General features: G+C 38.5%; 2 protein-coding genes and 2 long non-coding RNA genes across 7 annotated transcripts; 3 read left to right on the top strand and 1 right to left on the bottom strand.

Moving 5' to 3' along the window:
• Positions 1 to 1,702: 1,702 nt before the first annotated feature.
• On the bottom strand, positions 1,703 to 3,393 carry LOC126584866 (cytochrome b5-like). Its single transcript, XM_050249238.1, has 3 exons — positions 3,105 to 3,393; positions 2,316 to 2,382; positions 1,703 to 2,191 (listed from the first exon to the last, which is right to left on the bottom strand). Exons 1-3 carry the CDS (start codon positions 3,189 to 3,191, stop codon positions 1,935 to 1,937), a joined length of 411 nt encoding a protein of 136 aa, XP_050105195.1. The 5' UTR covers positions 3,192 to 3,393; the 3' UTR covers positions 1,703 to 1,934.
• Positions 3,394 to 4,394: 1,001 nt separating this feature from the next.
• LOC126584864 (60S ribosomal protein L13a-1-like) lies at positions 4,395 to 5,858 on the top strand. The gene is made up of 4 exons (XM_050249235.1): positions 4,395 to 4,712; positions 4,806 to 4,922; positions 5,019 to 5,106; positions 5,529 to 5,858. Exons 1-4 carry the CDS (start codon positions 4,441 to 4,443, stop codon positions 5,670 to 5,672), a joined length of 621 nt encoding a protein of 206 aa, XP_050105192.1. The 5' UTR covers positions 4,395 to 4,440; the 3' UTR covers positions 5,673 to 5,858.
• A 2,550-nt stretch (positions 5,859 to 8,408) lies between these two features.
• On the top strand, positions 8,409 to 11,191 carry LOC126584869 (uncharacterized). 2 transcript variants are annotated; one of them, XR_007610145.1, is made up of 5 exons: positions 8,409 to 8,870; positions 8,961 to 9,098; positions 9,307 to 10,117; positions 10,500 to 10,598; positions 10,714 to 11,191. It is a non-coding gene; the product is annotated as an uncharacterized LOC126584869 (long non-coding RNA). The 2 variants fall into 2 exon arrangements; XR_007610144.1 differs by lacking the exon at positions 9,307 to 10,117 and having other exon boundaries at positions 8,423 to 8,870.
• Positions 11,192 to 13,569: 2,378 nt separating this feature from the next.
• Positions 13,570 to 17,209, top strand: LOC126584868 (uncharacterized). 3 transcript variants are annotated; one of them, XR_007610141.1, is made up of 5 exons: positions 13,570 to 15,293; positions 15,376 to 15,482; positions 16,157 to 16,220; positions 16,559 to 16,704; positions 16,986 to 17,209. It is a non-coding gene; the product is annotated as an uncharacterized LOC126584868 (long non-coding RNA). The 3 variants fall into 3 exon arrangements; XR_007610143.1 differs by lacking the exon at positions 16,559 to 16,704; XR_007610142.1 differs by having other exon boundaries at positions 16,157 to 17,209.
• Positions 17,210 to 22,071: the final 4,862 nt, after the last annotated feature.

Genomic DNA, 22,071 nt, shown 5'->3' with positions numbered 1-22,071 from the left:
TCTTTGGTGTTTGAGGAGGGTCTTATCCTCTAATTTTAACACTTTGTGTTGGCTGCTCGAAGTCCCAAAGGACTAAACAGTTGTGCAATGTGACAACATGGCCGCCTATAGGCTATATGGTGGTGCAAAAGACACTAGTATGAAGGGCACCAACTTATTTCACAAACTTTTTTACATCCCAACCGATGCAAATGATGTGATGACAAAGCGAGAACAAAGTTGTGCTACGATAATAGAGCCATCTACGAATATGTATCGAACTCATCACAAATGTATATCGTTATCAGGATAGTGTAAGTTGAGTTTGAAACTTTGCACTAAACTAAATGCGAGTTGGTAATGTGACAGTGCGCACCCTCAACTTTACTTGTTCACTTCAAATAAGAAAGAGAGTTTCTATTTATATTTAAATATTACCTCTTCTCACTCAACAAATTTTTTTGCGTCTTAACCATTTAATCTCCCTTCAAAGGCATATTCTTCCAAAATTACATCTCAGAGTTACACTTTAATTTTATCTTCTAAATTTATCAATTCATTTCAGTTTGGCTGTAACGTCTGGAGGTGGAAAAAACTGAAAAATATTGAGTTTTATCAAGAGATGAGTGTTGCTATATTTACTTATAAAAAGAGAGAATAAAAGATAGTATATGTTTTATTACTTTGGTAGTAAATTGTCGCATCGATTGGCGCAAAATAAATAGTCGGGAATTAACACAAAAAAATGGAAGTATTATTCTATGATTCTATGTTAGTGGTGAGGAGTAAAGTAGCCTCAATAATTAAAGTTAATAATTACACAATTGACAAATAATTAAAATAAAAAATTAGCTGCAGGATCCAATGGAGGTGCCTAAAGATCATCGCCCGTCGTTGAGTTTCATAAACATCGTACTTCTGGCTTTGTGCTACTTATTTTCTTTGTTTTTTTCTTCTAGCTTTTTGCTACTTATTTTATTGATAGATTATCCAAAACTTGGCCCTAAACCATACACAAACTTTCCAAAAGTAGATAGATATCAAACCTTAGAGGGTTCCTACTTACATCCAAGAATTTGATTCTACACAGATTATCGATCATTTACCATTCATGTGTTATATTCTAATTGATTCTAAAGATTCTGATATTTATAAATTTTACGCAAAAACACTAAACTAGTTTAATTGCGATATTTCTTTTTGCAAAGTTAGCTTGATATTTTTCTAAGTATTGGTTTGAAGCGTTTTAATTTAAAGGGTAAGGTTACTAATAACTAATATGCGTACAGAAAAAACAAAACATAAGTCGCGACAATTGGCATGGAAGAACTTCTTTACGAATGCCATTGTTGGTTCTCTAGCTAATCACGCACTGTTATGTAAAAAAGTTAAGACACATGACAATAGGAAACTCAAAATACCGTTCCTAGTAGCACCCCTAGAGTAGGTAGGTTTCTCTCCTGGTTGTGGCCTCCGTGAAGAGATTTGTGATACAAAGCAACCTCTACCTACATAGAGGATGCCGACCTCCATGAAGATGGAGGTCATGGTCAACCATTAAGCTTACATGTCGGCAACCTCTCCACTGAGATGGACGACATAGTCGACCATGAGGCTTGCATGGGTTTTCTTTTATCTAAAATATGTTTTTCGTTGTTTTCTGATTTTCTCCCAAGTCCCAACAACGTTTTTGGATGTTGGGTAAAGTGATGGAATCGTTGGGTGTAAAAAGCAGGTCTGTAAAACTTAACTGGGCCCCTGAATCAAGCCCCAACAATCAGTCCCACGACATGTCGTTTCACCAACCACAACACATTTGAAAGCAAAGGCAAATCGAATATCCTAACAACCCTTCATCGTCAACATTTCCAAACGCCGAAAAATAACAAAGGGTCTTTGCGACCCCGTCATAAACTTATTGGAAAGCGTTCTCACTTCACCTTCCGCTTCTGCATTTATGCTGTTGACGATTTGGTGTAGAAGCGCACACCGAAGGCCAGGCCCAAAATTAGCAGGGGAACGAGGACCTGGAGGAGTTTGATGACGAAATCAGTTGTCTTGTCCTGGTTGTAGTAAGGCTGCTTGGGAGGAGTGTACTTCCTATTCGTGGGGATGGATGCCGAATCAATGTCTCCGACGTAAAACTCGTCCAGCATTGCTCTAGCAGTGGAACTGTGGCCAATATCCTCGAAATCGTTACTTGCATCCTTTCCTGCAAACCACGGATCATATTAGGACCATAAACAGTAATCAAATGGTATCAACAGGCTTCTGTTTCTACCGATATTTTGTGATGCGCGCATACAAAAAGGGAAAGAATTAAGTTTGTGTCAAACCTGTGACTGCCAATAAGACCTCATCACCACCAGGATGATCCTCCAAGAATTTTGTTACATCATAAACCTGTTCGAACCCATTTTATCATACTGTTAGTAACTCTGCCTTCTCTTAACAATTACTTTCCTCCATATTGTCACATCCGCAGGATTAGTTGGCAAACACACACAAAAAGCAACGTAATTCTCTACTTGACGTACAAATAAGTGACCCAAAGGCGACATTAGACGGAGTGTGCGGTAATAATTTATCTAAAAATAATCAGTCATTGCACCCTAATAACTAAAATATCGAATAAATAACTACCTATTCTCCATAAACTATCACGCACTTTAAAAGATATTAGATACCACTGTGCGGTATCAGCAGAAGCTACCCCCTTTGGGGCCGAGAAATTCACCAAAAAGAGAAAAGACATGAACATCCATCAGCAGCTGAAGCTCCTATAAGTTCAATTTCCGTGGAATCTATGCTCAGCTCAACCAATGTCTATCAATCTGATTCATAACTTCATAACAATCTAATCAACCACCTAAACTTTAATTTTCCTCTGTTTTCATAGATATCTCGAACGCGATCTAACTACTATAATACGCGGTCAAAATATAAACCAAAATTCCACTGTACTAGTCAAAAGTCAAAACCCACAAGCAAACACTTCTCCCAGATCCAATCAGAGCAAAACCCAGATTCAATCACACACAAAAACTCCAAATTAACACAACCCAGATGCAAAGTCCCCAAATTTAACTGAAAACTGCAGAGCTCAGAAGAAGCTAGAAAATTACCTTGCCATCGATGACGAGCCAGCAGTCCTTGCGGTCACTGTGAGTGGAGACCTCAGCTAAAGTGTAGACCTTTTTGTCTCCAGCCATTGTTGGAAATGCAGAGATTTGAAGATTTCAGAGAGTTTGAATTGAAAGAGAAAAGAAGGAAAAGGTGGGTTGGTGGTGGGTGAGTGGGGTGGAGAGATTTTTAATTCGGAAAGGATTGGGGGGAATTACGCAAGAGAATGGGTGGGATGGCCTAGTCGTCCACCAACCACAAAATCCACTGTGTTCGGTAGTTTTTTAATTTTTTGGTACGATTTCTGTGGGCAGACTTATGGTCATTGTTTGGTAAGCATACGTAGTGCTCTAATCACACGAATCGACTCTACAACTCATACAACAAAGATAAGTGCTTTGAGAACCTGTCGTTTAAGAGTTGATTCGGAGTCAAACGTTAATGGTTGCACTTCCAAAATAACTTAACGGTTCTCCCTAACTTATTCTGTTTATACAAGACTTTCAACACATTTTTATTGCCTATTTGTGATCCTTGTAGATTGGAAAATTTCTTCCACATGGTTGTTCGTATGCGGTTACTCTCACACTGAAGGGACTACAAAGTAAGTTGTATGGTAAGAAAGCATGGTGACTTTTTATTTATGCGTGGCCGCACAGACACATGATCCGTAAAATTTCTGCTTAGGCTAACACGCATCTCCAACTTCACTTACACTAAAAGCATATCATATCACAAGATATTTGTCAAGAAAATGCTTGATAACTTATCAATTGTAACACTCACTTTCATATCCAAATCACTCCAAATAAATTGTTGTTGAGAAAATACAGTGTAGTTCTTCCATCCAATTCAATAAAAAGGCCAATTATGGGCCAATACAAAACCTTATTAAAAAGGAAAAACTAATGAAAATGGTTTGAAAACTTTGAGTTTTAATGATAAGGACAAAATAAAAGGTAAAGTAAATAGTACCAGAATTGACTTTTTAGTGTAAAAATGTGATTTTTCGTTAAAGTGAACAGTACCGAGTGCTTTTCGTTAAAGTTATCTATTAAAAATGGTCTAAGCCCAATAGTCGGCCCCAAAACGAATACAGGCAGGGATATGATATCCACACATCCCATTTTACTTCTTACATATTTTTTTTAATTTTGAGCCGTCGGATTGGATGAATTGAAGAAGATCAACGGATAAAAATTAACAAATGTATGAAAAGTAATTTGAGATGTGTAGATAGCACGTCCAGGCACGCGGTTGACAAAAACCCTAGCTATGAACTTTCCCTTTTATATATTCGCACAGAGTGAGGGTGAGAGAGAATCAGAGGGCGAGAAAATGGTGTCCGGCTCAGGAATCTGCGCGAAGCGAGTGGTGGTGGACGGGCGCCACCACATGCTCGGTCGTCTGGCGGCTGTTGTGGCCAAGGACCTTCTGAACGGCCAGCCGATCGCCGTCGTGCGCGCCGAGCAGATCGCCATATCGGGCGGTCTGGTGAGGCAGAAGATGAAGTACATGAGGTTCCTCAGGAAGCGCATGAACACCCAGCCCTCTCACGGCCCCATCCACTACCGCTCTCCCGCCAAAATCTTCTGGCGCACTGTCCGAGGGTAACGTCGTAATTCCACTATCCCCACCTCTGTATCTCCGCTCCTCGACTCCAAACTCACCATTTTAATGGCGACTGGTTTGTGTTTTTGCAGGATGATCCCGCACAAGACTAAGCGCGGAGCTGAGGCTCTGGCGAGGCTGAAGGTTTACGAGGGCATCCCGCCGCCGTATGACAAGACGAAGAGGATGGTGGTTCCTGATGCTCTCAAGTGAGTTTGGTGTTGGTGTGACATTATGTTTTTGTTGTGCAAGTGTTTGATGAATTGCTTCGCTGAATTGGGGTTTGTGATCAATTGTGAAATTAGGGTGTTGAGGCTTCAGAAGGGCCACAAATACTGCTTGTTGGGTCAGCTTTCATCTGAGGTCGGATGGAACCATTATGACACAATCAAGGTAAGATGAAATTCAACTCAAAAGGTTTATGCTTTTACGATTTTGGTTGAATGTGGTCGTAATTAGATAGCCATTCCCTTTTATTTGTTGGATGTTATTTGAATGTAGTTTGTAGTTAGCCGCAGCAGAGTTTGTTGCCTTAGGGAGTTATCTCCACCCTTGCATTTTTCGGTCATTTCACTTGTCGGTTTTATGATCTTTTATGTATATATTCATCCATGAATCTGGTTTTCATGATCATATGTTTATAAACTTTCTTGAGATGTGCTGGAATTCCGAAACTTCCCTTAAGCTTGACAATCGGTTGACGTATTTTCCAGCCATGATATAAAGTTCTTGGTTTTAGTACGAACGCAATGTTAAGTTTGTTGGTAAAGTTACATGCCGAATATTCTGAATTTATTTTTATTTTCCGTTCACAGGAGCTGGAGAACAAGAGAAAAGAGAGGGCTCAGTTGGAATATGAGAGGAAGAAGCAGCTAACCAAACTTAGGTTGAAGGCTGAAAAATCTGCAGAGGAGAAGATTGGTTCCCAGCTTGAACTCCTTTCTTCGGTGACATATTAAAAGTTTAGGGCTGTGGAGTGGTGTCGTCTGTCTTTTTTTCCCTCCCAGTCATACATTTTTTTGTTCAGGATTACATTTCAGTGAAGTTGTAGGGATTACATCTTAGTGAACTTCTTGTCAAGGCATCTCGTTTTGAGGAATTGAATCCTTTATTTGATAGTTTTCAATGAGGAACATGTTGAGTAATGCTATTCTTACCACAATTTTATACCATATTTCTTTACTATCTTAGATGACAGATGAGTTAGACAAGTTACATCATTTAATTTAAATTTTTTTATTAATTAAAACACTTAAATAATCTTAGGTGGCAGAAGTAGACCTCTCGTATACCACAATCATTATTTAATTAACAATCTTTTTATTAATTATTCATTAACATTTTAAAATTAAATGCTAATTAATTTAGATGATGTGGCTGTTCACATCAAATGCCATCTAATGTGGTATACAATTGTGGTATAAAAATATGTTATGAATAACATTATTGGAACTTGTTTACTTGTTTTGAATCATATGGTTCTAGTTTGCTTTATGATGGGTTGATGTCTTGGCTTCTTTGTTGGCGGCACTAAGGTACCGTTTGGTATGTGGGACGGGACGGAACACAGTGGGACGAGGCGTTTCATCCCACGTTTGGTGTGCCAATTTGACTGGAACGCATCGTCCCGTGGAACGAATTTTAGCCATCTTTTGGTTCCACCTTACCCCCTGGAACAACTTGTTCCAGCCCACAAGACACAAATTTATAATTTTTTGGACAACAATACCTCTTCTTTGTTTCATTAATTCCACTGTCTACGCTCTCTCTATCTCCCGTAGCCTTTCTCTCTTCTACCCTCCCTCTCTCTTGTAGCCTCATCTTTCTCCACCACAAACCCAGCAATCCAACTATGGCTAACCCAAACCCAAACTCAACTTCTTCTCGCTGTCTTCCTCCCTGCTAGTCCTACGACGAGATCGTCACCAGCGACGCCCAAGACTCATATAGCAAAAACGAGACCAAGGCCGTTGTTGACGATGTCGAAGCTCCTCCATTGCTGCAGGTTTAGTCCCTCCGCGCTCCACCTTCTTCTCCCAACGCTGCAGAAATTGATTGCAATGAATTTGCAGATGCGACAAAGCCTCTGTAAATTGAAAAAAAAAAAAAAAAACCAATTTGGGATTTTTCTGTGTTTGGTTTTATTTAGTTTTTGTTTTTTAAACATCAACAGAATCTTAACTATCATTGCACTCGAAGAAAATTTAAGTCAGTTTGGGTGAGGCATGCCTACCCAATCCTAGAGGAGTTCAATTAAACACCAAAACCTCACGTATGTCATACTTAAATTCAAAGCCAAAATGCGGAGGAGGGCAAGCTCCGACTTGAGATCCTTGAGCTGGGCCAAAAGGTCAGACTTTGTCTTGTGCCTCAGCTCATGTACCTTGATTCTCGCCATTGCTGCTACAGGTGTGCGAGCTCTGCAACAACGACTTTCTCTTTAGCTTGACGGGAAAATGAAACCCTAAACTATTGTTTTGAAGAGAAAGAAATTAAGGGAAGAGAAATATGGGTTTGAATTGAAGAGAAAGAAAATGAAATGAAGAGAAAGTATGGGTTTGATTTACTGAGTTTGATTTTTACTGGGATCAATATGGGCATGTTCTTGAAACATATGGAAGAAGAGAAAGTAGAGAGACAGGGTGGATAGAGAGTCAAATAAAAAGGGTAAGTTAGTCATTTAATCTCGTTTCGTCCCGTTCCATCTTGTGCGTACCAAATATAACACGAAATCTTTGTTTCGTCCTTTCCCATTCATCTCGTTCTGTCCTGTCTGCATACCAAACTGTACCTAAGTGCTGCTAAAAGCCAGGGCGGCTTTCATTGTGTTATGCCTAGCTGTGGCTGGCTTCATGTTTTGGCTTGATGTCTCCACCCTATAGGAAAACCATAAACCTTTTTTTGAACCGAATCTCCATTTGTCTATGCCATATCAACTGTAACACAGAGAGCTTGTCAAGAAGTGTTTAAAGTTGTTGATGCACAAAATTGGCGAGACTTTGTAACAACATAAAATGTCAAGTTTGTCGGCGATACTTTGGAACAACGTAAAATGTTAAGTTTGTGACATTCGCCCAGTTGCTCCGGTCATCTAGTGAGGATAATATGTAAAGAGATAGAGATAGGGAAGTAAACACAAGATGTACGTGGTTCATCCTAAGTTTGGCTATGTCCATAGAGTATAGGAGTTCTCATTAATAGTCAAGGGTTTACACAAATACATAAGTTTAAGCATAATCACCATTAGTGGGTTATAATGACTAGTTTAAGTATAATAATGACATTCCTCCCTTAATTGTAGTAGAATGGTCTTCTTTTTTAGTTAAGGAGAGTCTTCGGCTTTCGTCCACGATCGATGTGGGACTCTAGAAGTCTTATTCTGATGTTGACACATGTCGTGATGTGATTGGCATCCTGAGTGGAAGGAAACTCAAGTGCTTCGACAGGGGTGCCTCATCATGAATCCCTCAGTGGGTTTTTGAATGTATAAAGTTGACCAGTACTTGGTAGTTTCAGGATTGGTCAAGTATAGTACAAACAAAAGTAAACCTCCAACTTCAATGATGGTATAAGGCTTGGAACTAAATATTCTTTGACCCCCTTTGACAATTTTAGAAGAAAGAGAGTGAAAGAAATAAAGGACAGAAAATAAAGAGAGAAAGGAGTGGGAAGACAAGAAGACGAGGAATACGGAGATTAAAAAGAAGAGCGGAGTGGGAGGAAAGGAAGAGATGATGAAAAAGAAAGAAGAAGATAGCTAGTTACTGAAATGAGGAACCGAGTAGCAAGTAGTTATTAGCAAATTGTATATATTTCATTCAAGTCGAGTAGATAATAGAGAGGGAATGACTGAGTAAATCATATGATAGTGTCTAGGGGTGGGCAAACAGGTCTAGGATCCGTGGGGCGGGATGGGTACAATCGGTTCGAGATGGGTATGGGGTGGGACGGGGTAGTTCCAAAACTTTAGTATCACAGGGCCCCAGACCAACCCATTTTTAACATACCAAAACAACACATCTGAGATATTCGGAGCTCCAGCGTCCACCATTTCTCTCAATTTTCTATAACTCTCTCTGTCCTTCAAACTTTCTCACATGCCATGGAATCTCTGTGCTCATTACCCTCAAATTTCTCTTGGACTCGACGCCCCAAAGGTTATTTTAGTCTCATCCTTCTTCGGTTTTTTTCTTCCAATGTTTAGATTTTGAAGGACAATGTCTCATGCAAGTTGTTCTATGTGTAAGGGATCTTGCAATCAAAGGGTATAAACCCATATCCCTTGATTGATTTTGAAAAGGAACTGGAGACAGAAGGGAAATCAGACCAGCAACAATCAGAACTGTGCAGCAGTACCCATTGATTTTGAGTCTAAAATAGAAAAGGTATAAACCTAGATCCCTTCTTGATTTTGAATCAATATGCCATGATTTTGTGTGTGAATCACTTTAGTCTCTAGAAATTTGTTGTCTATCTAATCAATGATGCCATGCTTTTGAGTCCTTGTTATGTTTATTGAAGAAGAAAATTGGTCCATAACTTTCTAAGTCCATGATTTTATGTGCATGCATCCACGTGTCCATAACTCTACAGATTTATTGATATGCCTCGCAAGAGCGGTGAGGTTCATCGTGGTGGTGTGCCTCATTTCTTCAGTGCAGTGAAGCAGAGAAAGGGAGGTTGAGAAAGTTAAGAGTATTGCCTTGTTTCTGTGTTTCTAAATAATCTATTAGAAAAAAAAGAAGTAATTGGACCCGTGGACCAAGCTTGAATCAGCCCGTTTTAAACCGGTTGGGTTAGGTCTGGTTCTAAAACTCAAATTCTCTGTACCCGCTCCGGCTCGTTCCGTTGTGGTTTAAAATAGGTCCGGTCCCTTCAAATTTGGGCCCGACCTGGCCCGTGCCCACTCCTAATAGCGTCTAAGTAAATCCCATCAATGGCCTAGATATACTTGCCAAATAGGTTTGGAGGAAAAGAAAAATAGATAAACATATTGAAGAAACCGGTGGGAAATGATTTCGGCACTTTCCTTTGCCTCTTTGCACTTTTTTCTTTTTCTAACCTTTAGATTAAATAAATAAATAAAGAATTAAGACAAAAACAAAGGGACGGGTGAAAAGCAAAAAACAAGAGTGAAAAAACCATTTCCTGAAATTGAATCTGCACACATATTTAGGTCCATGGTTTATTTTCAAAATCATTGTTCTAGATCCTTCCAATTCATATTTTAAAGAGACCCAAGATTGAGTTTGTTTGTGTACTACTACAAACAAGTCAGATCTTGGGGCAAAGTTTTCGCCGAGAAAAAGATAATGGATTGAGAGGCAGATGAAGTGGAAGATGGTTCTAGCTTTCCATTGCCTTATGTGAAATCTTCAAATATCGAATCGATGATTTACTAGAGGTAGATATTAAATAACTATAATGACATTGTCACTCTTTCCTCTTATTTTTTAAATTTTATAGATTCATATTTTAATCACGTGTAGTGTAATGATCTCATTGGTTTGTATTTTATTTTCTACAATTGCTTCATGAGGGAGAAATGAAGGAAAATGTATGAATTGAAAATTTTGGACTTGTATGATTTTCATTTTGTTTTCATTTTTGTGTTAGAATTAGTGGGAAAATACAAGAGAAAAATGAGGGGTTTTAGAAGAGTGGTGGAGGAGATGTAGAATAAAAGCTTGGAAGTCTGGCAATAAAGAAAAAACTAGTTGAAACATAAACACAATTTAGACTTGCAAGGACTGATATGCTTTTCAATTTATGGCTATATATTGTAGTCCTTCTGTCCGGAGACCGAACAAGAGTTTTCTACCTATGAAGACCTGATGCAGCATCTTCACTATGCTAGAGCTGCAAAAGTTTCAATATGCCCACCTGTGAGAGTTTTAGGCTTTGAGCTCCTATCTTCTCTATTTTAGTCTATAGATGTTCTTTCTATTAATTTTTCATTTACCTGATATATAATTAAACTGCATTTACCTTCGTGTTCAGGATTTCAAAAGCACCATGCCGAAGAAAGTAGCAAGCTCTAAAGCTGGTCACGGGGTAAAGTCAAAATTTGGATCCTCTTGCCCAAAACGAAGGTGAAGGACACTCTAAGCTTCCAGTAAAAAGGTTGAATAACCTTGACATGAGTCTTGAGTTGTATATTGCTAGGAGTTCCAATTTTTGTATACCTTTCGGTTGTGTTTTTTGGTTAATATGAACTTGGGATACGTCCACATTGTCATGGGATCTAATCTACCATCATTTTGTGGTGGTTAAAACCTTGAAATCTTTGTCATTTAGTACTATGGTCTAGTGATTTTCTTTTCACTTGTAAGCGGAAGATCTTAGGTTCGAATATTGTGAACAGTGAGTTCGATACCAATTTTTATTCCTCCAACCTGTTAGTGTAAATATATCTTTGTATCAAAGAAAAAAAAAAAAAAATTGAAATCCTTTAATATATAGTAGTGGTCTTTCCTTTCTTTTGTGTTTTATACTTGGTTTGCTATCCATTTCTGATGCATGACAGCATGACAGCATGAGTAGAGTTTGGTTTGAGGATTATACTTGTCCCGAAGAACTGTTTGTGAAGTTGACATTTGAACACCTAAATTAGTTAGGATTGAGATCTACCTACATCGGATGCGTCATTGAGATGTATTCAAAATCTACAACACTTGTGATATTGCATTATTGTTTTGGATACCGCCATAAATGACGTACCCATGCAGCGTAGGTAAGTCCTCATGGGTCATGATACAATAAGGAAGAAATTGAAATGTTAAACAAAAATATGAATAAACTAACAAGTAAACAACATTATGATTCATGAGAAATAATACTTAGAATCAAACTACACCAATGCGTAGGTATGATAGATTTTCGTGGCTCTAAGATTGGTTGCTTACACTAGTACAAAAATATACTTGCACAACGGAACCTTGCGTGACGGAGCAAAATACGTTGTGTAAGGACATTTTGTGCAACGTTGATAACTAAACGTCACGCAAGGACATTTTATGCAACAGGACTTTGGGCAACGAAGACTACCATCGCGCAAAACAGTTTAGTGCAGTAAAGGTGTACCTTCATCGCGCAATGTTGGGAAAAAATTGGTAAAAGTCTTGGTTTGGCGCCAAAAACTTGCGCAACGCATAGACGGCGTCACACAAACAACTTTTGCAAGACGTTTTATTTCACCGTCACGCAAAGACTATTTGCGCAACGCGGTATATCTGTCGCGCAAGTTTTTGACGCCAAACCAAGCCTTCAATCGTTTTTTCCCAACATTGCACGATAAAAGTACACCTTCGTTGCCCTAAACTGTTTTGCGTGACGACAATCTTCGTCAGTGTTCTAAAAATCAGTCTAGGCGGCCGCCTAGGTGCTGGGCGGCGGTGCTCCTACCCAATTTAGACTAAAACGTTCAGTTAGGTGGGGAGGACATAGTCGGCTGCCTAGGCGCTTGAGGCGGGCTAGGCGGCAGTGTAGGCGGTTTGAATCTCGCTGCAAATCTCAAACTTGCTGCAATTTTCACAAAGGATCTATAACTTCCGATCTCTTACGTAGCAGCAGAGCCTCGAAAAATTTATGTTGCTCGTCTCTATGAAGATGAGGGAAGAGAGAGTGTGAAGAGAGAAAGAGAGAGACTAATGGTGAATTTTTGCAGCTCGTCTACGAAGATGAGAGAAGAGACAGTGCAAAGAGAGAGAGACTTAAACATTTAAATATGTTGTGGTGCAAGTTGCGAACTGGTTTTAATTATGAAACCATGGACTCTAATGGTTTTAATAATGAAAACCACCCAAGGTGGACAGGTGATGTGAAAGAGCAAATGTGAGGTGATTGGCTTGATGATTTTAATAATGAAAACCACCCACTATGTGGGCTTTTTATATTTTTAAAAGTTTGGTATATATATTGTGTGTGTGTGTATATATATATATAAATCTTATATAAATTATAAATTATTTAGATAATTTTTTCCTAGGCAAGCATATCATATATGTACATAAAACATTCACATATGTATGTTCTTCTATAAGAAATGACATATTAGTCAATAATTATTTACATTTGATATAGTAAATTTAATTAATTCATAAAATATATAAGAAATTTACCTAAATCCGCCTAGACCCTGCCTATCCACCTAGACGCTAGTCCGCCGCTTGACTAGCACCTAGCGTTTTTTAGAACCTTGGTCTTCATCACGCAAAGTCAACGACTTTTTCCATATCACTAAAGAAGTTTGGGAGGTAGAAACTGCAAACCCAGTTGCAGCAACTACCTCCCTCCCCATCTCTCTTCAAAACCTTCTCCAATCCCCCCTCCCTTGCTCTTAAATTCATCATACAAATATGTCATCTCTCTTCTCCTCCATTTCCTTTCCCTTCCTCAATCTATCCCTATCTGGTAAGCAATTTGATTTTGTATATGTAACTTTGAATTGAGAATTCAAACTAAAGCAACTAAATTTGTTTTGTACATAATTTTTGTATATGAATATCATTGAAGAACAAATCTGAATGTATTTTTTTCAAATTGTATATGGGATTTTTGTACAGGATTTTTGTATATGTACCTTTGCCTGTGTGCTATACCCTTTTTTAATCATGGTGGAGTTTTTTGGGATTGAATTTTTAATTAATCTTGATTAATTTTACCTATTAAAAGAAGTGAGACTATAAGATTTCACATTGCAATAGAAACACATCACGAAACGTACTATGGTTTAAGTGGAAAAAATAATTGACATGTGGTTTCTTCATATTTTGATAATTCTACATGTCACGAAAAGAATCATCTCAAATTTTACTAATGGTTTAAATCCCGGTTCTGGTAAACTAGATATTAGTTTCTATATGACGTTCAAATAACTTGAGTTTGTATACCAACCCCTATCAACCCCTGATATTGTTTTCATACATCCAAAAAATAAAGTGTTATCTGTTAATGATTTCACCACTATAAGGCAGATTATTAGCTTTGACCTGGTAGTTTGTGATTAGAGTAAATTGTAGCAATGGTCATTCAATTTTAATCAAATTGGAGTAATGGTCCCTCAACTAAAAATTCATTACCATTGGTCCCTCAACTTATCAACATGTGTAGCTATAGTCATTTTCATCAATTTCGTCAAAATTTTGTCAAAATAAGTTATGTTGGAATAACCATATATATAAGGGAACTTTAACGAAAAGCTCCCGATACTGTTCACTTTAACGAAAAGCTCCCGACACTGTTCACTTTAACGAAAAACCACATTTTTACACTAAAAATTTAATCCTGGTACTATTCACTTTACCCTTTATTTTGTCCTTATCATTAAAACTCAAAGTTTTCAATCCCTTTTAATTAGTTTTCCTTATATATAATTAGGGTCCCTCAACTCATCAAAGTGTGTAATTATGATCCTTTTCGTCAACTACGTACGTCAAAAAATTTGTCAAAACGAGTTATGTTGGAAGAATCATTGCTACAATTGGGTTAAAGTTAATGGACCATTTCTCCAGTTGAATTAAAGTTGAGGGACCAATGGTAATGGATTTTTAGTTGAGAGACCATAGCTGCACGTTTTGATGAGTTGAGGGACCGATGGTAATGGATTTTTAGTTGAGGGATCATTGCTCCAATTGGGTTAAAGTTAAGGGATCATATCTACAATTTACTCTTGTGGTTATGTACATGGGTATAACCTTGATTTCTATTTTCAGCTTCCTAATTACTGAATATTTCCATCACGTATGAACACAATTTTTGAGCAACTAACTTCAGATTCCTTACACTTGTTATTGTGTACCTTTGCCTACGTGCTATGCCCTTTTTTGGGTCATGGTGGAGTTTTTTGGGATTGAATTTTAAATTAATCTTTATTAGTTTTATTCATTTTATTTAGTTTCAGTAATTATTGTGATTTAATTTATTTGTATGCACATATTTTTGTACATCATGTACAAAATTGTTTTGTGTTGTGCGAAGTTAATACTACTTGACTTTGTACATTTTTTTTAAGAAAAACTTGGTTTCCCGTTTGAGAATTAGTTGGATTTCGTGCATATGTGAAAACATGACTACGGTCCAATTAATTCTTGAATTGTCCCATTTTTTAGATAGTTTGGGAATGCATAGTTACATGTTCTAGTTTGCGGTTCACGGATTAGGTTTCGGTAGTGGAAATTTTGGTAACATTTCCTGATGTTCTTTGAGTACAAGATGGATATTATGTATCTACGGTGTGCACTTGAAGAACTGTAAGGAGATGCTGTTACAACCACCCCCAAATATTTGTATTATTTGTTATTTTACCCTAAACTGCCACGTGGCAGCCATCTAACTCACCCATCTTTTCTCTCTTTCTATCCCCCCCCGATACCTCTCTCTTCTTCATCTCTCTCCCGTAGCTCTCTCTCTCAGCTCTCCTATATATCTTTCTCTCTCTCAACCTCTCGCCTCACTCTCTTCCTCTGGACACTAGGACCGTGTCACCACCAAGGGAGGCTCGTAGCGAGCCCATGATCTCCTCCCTGTGAGTTCGATGGCACGGGAGCAAAAGCTCCGACGAACTCCTCTTTTTCCGTTGGGTAAGTCACGAATCTCTCATTCTCTCTCTTAGCGTGATGCTTGGTTGTGTTTTATAAGTTAGATCATTCCCTTTTTATGTAGGTTGTACCTTGGAATGGAGTTGGGTTGAGCACACCCATTTTTCCAGCGAACCCGTGAGCTTCGAGGGGATTTCCAGTCACCTTCGACCGTGTTACGGTTATTTGAAGGTAGCAATCTCTTCCTCTCCTCTTTTTCTTCATGTTCGTACTTAGATCGGAGTCTAGAACCTCCGTTTTCAGGTGACCGGAGCTGTAGCAGCTCCGACCTTCTTCTTCCTCGGCAAACCATGCCTCTCAGGCCGTTTAGAACCACCCTCGGGCTTTAGCATTTTTGGGCCAGCCCAGTACCCTAGCCCGCATGATTTTTATTTTTAGTTATGTTGTTTTAAAACCCCAAAAGGCCACAGGCCTTATTCTGAAGGGCCTTGGGCCGGTTCTTGTTAAAGGGCTTAAAGCCCTGCCCTTTTGTGAGGCCTTTATGTGAGTGTGTGTGTGTGTGTATGTGGGCTGTGGGTGTGCAGCCCGTGTGTGTGTGTGTGTGTGTGTGTGTGTTTAGGGTGTGTGTGTGTGTGCGTTTAGTGCATGTGTGCGTGTGTGTATATGCATGCCATGCATGCATGTGCATGTTGTGCTTGTGTGTGTGTGTTTGTGGTGTGTGTGTGTGTTTGGGCTTAAGCCCAAACCCCATTTCTTTACCCTAAAGCCTTTTTACCATAAAACCTTAGAATTCTAAAACCTATTAAGGCCTTACCCATCCAAACCCAAATCCCTTAATTTATTTAGTTCAAACCCAAAACTTTTAGAAAAATCCTTTTATTTATTTATTACATTTTTGTGCCTAGGTAAAGTTGCTAGTGGAGAAATCCTTAATCCTTTTCCGCTCGACTCTTCTGCTAAGGAATATTTGTGAGTGGACCCCTTCTAAAATTACATGATTTTATAAATTAATTGCATAAATGATTAGCATACCTACAAATTTATGATTCGATTTATGTTAAGCTTATTTACTGAATTTATTGATTTCGTCTCGTGTTTTTGGTGAGGAATTAAATGTTAGCCTATTTTGAGCTATATTTTAATATATCGTATTTTCTATAAAAACCATGAACTGGTAGACTATTTGATGGATGATGATAGAATGCTAGAACATGTTTTAGAAACCCCTCTTTATAGTATAGACGATGGATGACTTTATACTATGAAGTGGTTATTTATGAGAGGCGTAACTATTTGTGCGTACCTAGAGGATACTATGCCGCATGGGGAGAGGATCTGGTGTTGGCATTTAGGCCGGGAGAAATAATCCCTAGCTACGGGTTGAGGGACATGGAGCAGACATTGGGCCGGGAGTTGGTAATCTCTGGCTATGGGCACAGAGACCACAGAGTAGGTATTAGACCGGGAGTTATATTTATTCAGTGATCTTTCTAACAACACACCGTGCTTACGAGACGATCTACGATGCGTTTATTGTTTTGATTTTCCCGATGTTTTTCCGTGAAATGACTTTTGGAGATATTTTTGGCATGCTAGGATTTTATTAAATCCATCACTTATTATGCTAGTAGTTTTCATTATATAAATTGTGGGGGTTAGTACTTTGATAACTGTTTTATTATTATTGTATATATGAACTTGGTCCACTCACCTTTGTTTTGCGCCCCCATTTAGGTCATAGAAACGAGGACTACGAGACGGCATACGAGGCATTCCCCTACCAGTAGCAATCTATCACTCACTTGTGTGATATCTTGTAATGATCTTTCCTTTTTGTAAATCTTGTTTTAGATTGTGTCTTGTGCACCCTAGACACTTCCTTGAACTTTGTTTATTACTCTTAAATTCTTATGTTTATTCATTAATATTTTTCACCTAATCATTACTCTTGTAATCTATTATTGGCTTTCGTCACCCTCGGGTGTCAGCCAACACGTGTCTATCCTGATATTCGGGGAATATCAAGGTCGGAGCGTGTCAGATGCTGTCGAAATTTGCCCGCGTCGAAATTTAATCTATTGGAATCATAAACTACGACATATAACTGTGCATTCCTGAATGAGATAGGGCCCTTACCAAATGAATAAGGTGATAAGACAATAGTTGAAGTTGTTGTAATTCTTGTATTTTTATTGGGATTACAGACAAAATGGACAGACAGTGGATACAGAATTAGAATAAATGTGTTGTTAAGTACTTGGAAGGAATAGATGAGTTAATTGAATTTGCAACTAGACACAACCTAGGTTCAACTCATATTCGGTGTCCGTGTAGGAGGTGTAACAACTCAATGAGGGAGACATCCGAAAATGTTCGATTTCATTTAGTAAGAAATGGGATGATGGAGACCTATACTACTTGGAATCATTATGGAGAATGATTAGACCAAGCTTGGTCTTCATAAGTGACACGAGTGGAAACCGTTGAATCTAATGTGGATCCTAATGAACAAGTTATGGATATTTTAAATGACGTTTATCCATACGCCTCGACCAACACTAATTAGGAAAGGGGAGATGACGTACATCCAACCACGGACAGCGAGGCATTCAAAAACGATGAAAAACTATTAAAAAATGTCAAGCAAGAATTATATCTGGGTTGCAAGAACTTTTTAGTGCTCACAACAATTGTGGAGTTAATGCATGGCAAGATCAAGTTTCGTATATCAAACAAGTGTTTTGATTACCTTTTGGGAGTTATCAAGATGATGCTTCCAAAGGACAATTGTTTACCTGAAGATTATAAAAGTGCCTAAAAAGTGTTGAAGGGTCTTAGATTGGGATACGAAAAAATTCATGCATGTGTAAATAATTGTATATTGTTTTGTAAGGAGAAAAAATAGTTGGATAAATGCCATGTATGCAATGAAACGAGGTTTAAAATGACATCACATAATAGAAAGACCAAGATTCCACAAAAAGTAATTCGTTATCTTCCATTAAAGCCTAGGTTGCAGCAATTGTACATGGCGCGGGCTCGTGAGACGGGTGCCTCATTTTCTAGATCAACCACAGGATAAGTCATCGCCCTGAAGGAGGAAGTGGAAACCCTAAAAGGTAAGATTGTGGCCCAAGAAGCAGCCTAGGAAGCCGAGATTGCAGCCCAATTATCGGCTCAGGACAATAAGATGAGTATGATCTTACAGGCCTTACAAATGTCCGACCTTCAAATCTCGATGCCAGCACCTGATCTTACTCTACCTTCGACCTCCTAGCCACTTCGCCCAGCCGACACCCAGTAGCCTGATGCATCAAACCTATACGACTACTTGTTGTAGTTCTTTCTTTTATGTTCGGACATCTTGTACGTACATTTTCATATATTTTATAATTAAATACTTTTTATTGGTTTATTAATTATTGTTTATAATTTAATTACAATATTTATAAAAAATTAAATAAAAAATATTTTGTCAAAAAAAAAATATTTGTGCGACTAACAAGTAACATGTGTTGCGCAAAGAACTTTTGCATGACGCAGGTACTGTCATCGCGCAAAGACCTTTTGCGCGATGCAGGTGCTGTCATCGGGCTAAAGTACTTTGCGCGACACAAGTTACTTTTTCATCGCACAAAGAACTTTTGCGTGACACATGTGCTGTCGTTGCGCAAAGACCTTTTGCGCGATGCAAATGCTGTCGTCACGCAAAAGTTCTTTGCCCGACGTAGGTGCTGTCATCGCGCAAAGACCTTTTGCGCAACGCAGGTTACCTCTTTGTCGCACAAACCCTACTTTCACGACCTTTGCGCGACGGTTTGCGCGCGACGAAGATGTCATTGGGCTAATTTTCAAGCAACGTTTTATGACTTTGTGCGACGAAAGTACTTGCATCGCACAAACTATTTTCTGTAATAGTAATTAGATGCTTACTCAAACCGAATAACAAACTTATTTAGCAACCAAACCAGTCAAAGACATTATGTATAATGAGACATATATAAACCACATTTCATACAAATGGAGGCCAACAAAGATGGTACTACTGCTCGGAATCAAATACACAAATTGTTTGAATCAATTGATAGCATATATTTTCATCTAATTAAATCAATTATACAAACTGTCTAAATCCTGTTCAGAATGCATTATCATACCAAAAATAGTAGGCAACAACAAAGTGTTTTTGAGTTTCAACTAATTTCCTTCAGAATTCTACCTTCAAGAAGTTCAAAATAGCCTCGAATAATACAGTCACTTGCAAGGCACATGCATTATTTTGAATGAAAAATTTAACGGAAGAGATGACAAATTAGAATTTCAGAAATTTGAGATGATAATTAATTTAAAATTTTAGTTTATATGACAAATTAAAAAATGTTTATAAATTCATAAGGCATTTTTTGGGTTTTTTTTTATTAACACCCCCACAATCTTATGAATACACCCCATTTGTTTGAATTCTTGTTGAACTACCTCATTTACCCTTATTCAAATTTGAAAAAGAAAAAGAAAAAAACAAACAAACCCAGCACCCACAAATGCATCACATATTCCCTTCGCAACAGCCAAACAACATGCACCACCATTAATGCAATTCCATTGATCTCAATAATTCAAATATTCAATTGTTACAAGAAGATGGTCTTGATAACTTTATTTAACCAAACATATGCCAACCTTATATTACAGAAGCACTTTCCATATGTTTTCCTGCCCATAGCCATCAAGTAGACATCCTTGAGTATGACGTCTGAAATTTCAGTTTCTACAAACTGCTAAAGGCCTCGCAGAACGACAGTGAGGGAATGGGGAGGGGAAGGTGAGGGAATGGAGTGCTTAGCATGGATCGATGAAGTGGTGGAGGGTGAGTGAGATGTCAGTTAGATAAATGTTATTGTTGTTTTGAACAGGTGGGGTGGCTTCAGTAGAAGTAGGGTTAAAATTGGAATTTAAAAGAACAATTTTAAGTGTGGGGTGTATTTATAAAATTGTGGGATGCCAATAAAACAACCCTTAAAAAATTTAAGGAAAACTAATGAAAAAAACTTGAAAAGTTTTAGTTTTAATAAAAAAAACCATGTTATAAGTTTTGTTTAATGATTAGTACAAGGCCCATATTAAAGTAGTCCAACTAAAAATGACCCAACTATAATAAATTATGATTTATCGAATTTACTCCTAACTTTTTAGGTTGATTCCAGATTTTCGTCGTTAATGGAGTTCATCGTTGTTTTGTAGACCTTATTCTTTTTCTTTGAAACAAAAATATAGATCCTCATGTTATTTAATTTATATTTTGTATTATTTCGTTGAAATGTGATCATTGTTATTCACCATTCAGAGTGAAACAATATCAACATCAGTGTGGACGTAGCCCAAACATTGGGGTGAACCACAATACATCTTGTGTTCTTTACTTTCTTACAGATTCACGGTCGGATTTATGTTGTTCCAAGACCCTTCCAGTTTTGTGTATCAACATTTGGCGTCGTTTGTGGGAAACTACACAAAAAGCTTTGTCGGTTTTCTTTCATTTTTTCATCTCACCACCGTAAAACCTCACCATAATATCCACCGTGAATCTGCAGAAATCCAAGAACCGAACAACCCAACACCCACACTCAGAGACACACCCATTCAATCTACAGAGAGAAAGAGAAACTCAGGCACAAGTCACAACACTGGCCCAAGAACCTCCGCTTTTATTTGCTCTCTCACTCTCTTTCTTTCTCGGTCTCTGCTCATAAAAGAGCCCAAAAGATTCTCTTTTTTTCTTTTTGAAGTCCTGATTCTTTTTCCTTTTCTGAAGATCAAGCTCTCTCTCTCGATCGCTATAACAACCATGGAGAACAGGTCATTCGACCATATGCTGGGGTGGACGAAGAAAATCAACCCTAAAATCAACGGCGTGGATGGCTTCGAAGCCAACCCTCTCTCCCCCCACCCGACAACTCGATGATCTGAAGTTTCTGATTCCCACCGACCAGATGTCTCAGTCTCCTGATCTCACATTCATGCGATCTACTTCTCCGCCACTATCAACAACTGCATCAACGACCCGGAAGAGGTTTTCGGATCTGAATTCAGACTCAAAGATCCAGTTTCAGGCTCTCTCTGATGCACTGAACCTCGCACTCGATTGTCTCGTTCGCCATAGCCGAGACCTTCGCTAGACTCGCCGAGTCTATCTACTCCGACGGTAAGCCCATTTCGTAGGGCGGCGGATGGAATAATATGCAGGTGGTAAACTACTAAGGACACCCACTTGCTCGGTATATCCTTTCGCTACTATGGGAGAAGCTCAAGAACTTTAGCTCATCATCGAGGTTAATGAAGCAAATGGAGAAGATGAAACAAATTCATCACTGCTACTGCGGCGCAGAGGTGTTAACTGGTGGATTAGAATCGCCATTTACTCGTTCCTCGTCATTGTTGGCCAGTCAGTTGCAACGTTCTTGGGAAAACAGTACTACGACAAAGGCGCCAAAAGCAATTGGTTGGCGACAGTAGTGCAACTTTGTGACTTTCCTATCCTGCTTCCCTATTATTTCATCCCAGCAAGCAGAAATAATCCAACCCCTGCAGTTTTGAAAGTTGCAGGAAATGGAGTGGGAAACAAAAGCAAAAGTAGAAAAAAGGGGAAGAAGATAAAAAGAAGGAAAAAGCATACATAATTACAGTGGTGAAATGACGTGATTGCAGAGAAGGGAATTATAGGTGTGACCCATTGAGCAGGCCCTGCCCCCCGCAATTGCCAGCTGCACATGCTATCCCACTATCCGACTATCTGCCATACCCACATTCTGCAATACCATAA

Source organism: Malus sylvestris, chromosome 10 (assembly GCF_916048215.2).
Source record: "Malus sylvestris chromosome 10, drMalSylv7.2, whole genome shotgun sequence".
Lineage (NCBI taxonomy): Eukaryota > Viridiplantae > Streptophyta > Magnoliopsida > Rosales > Rosaceae > Malus > Malus sylvestris.
This window is presented reverse-complemented; position numbering and strand designations above follow the sequence as displayed.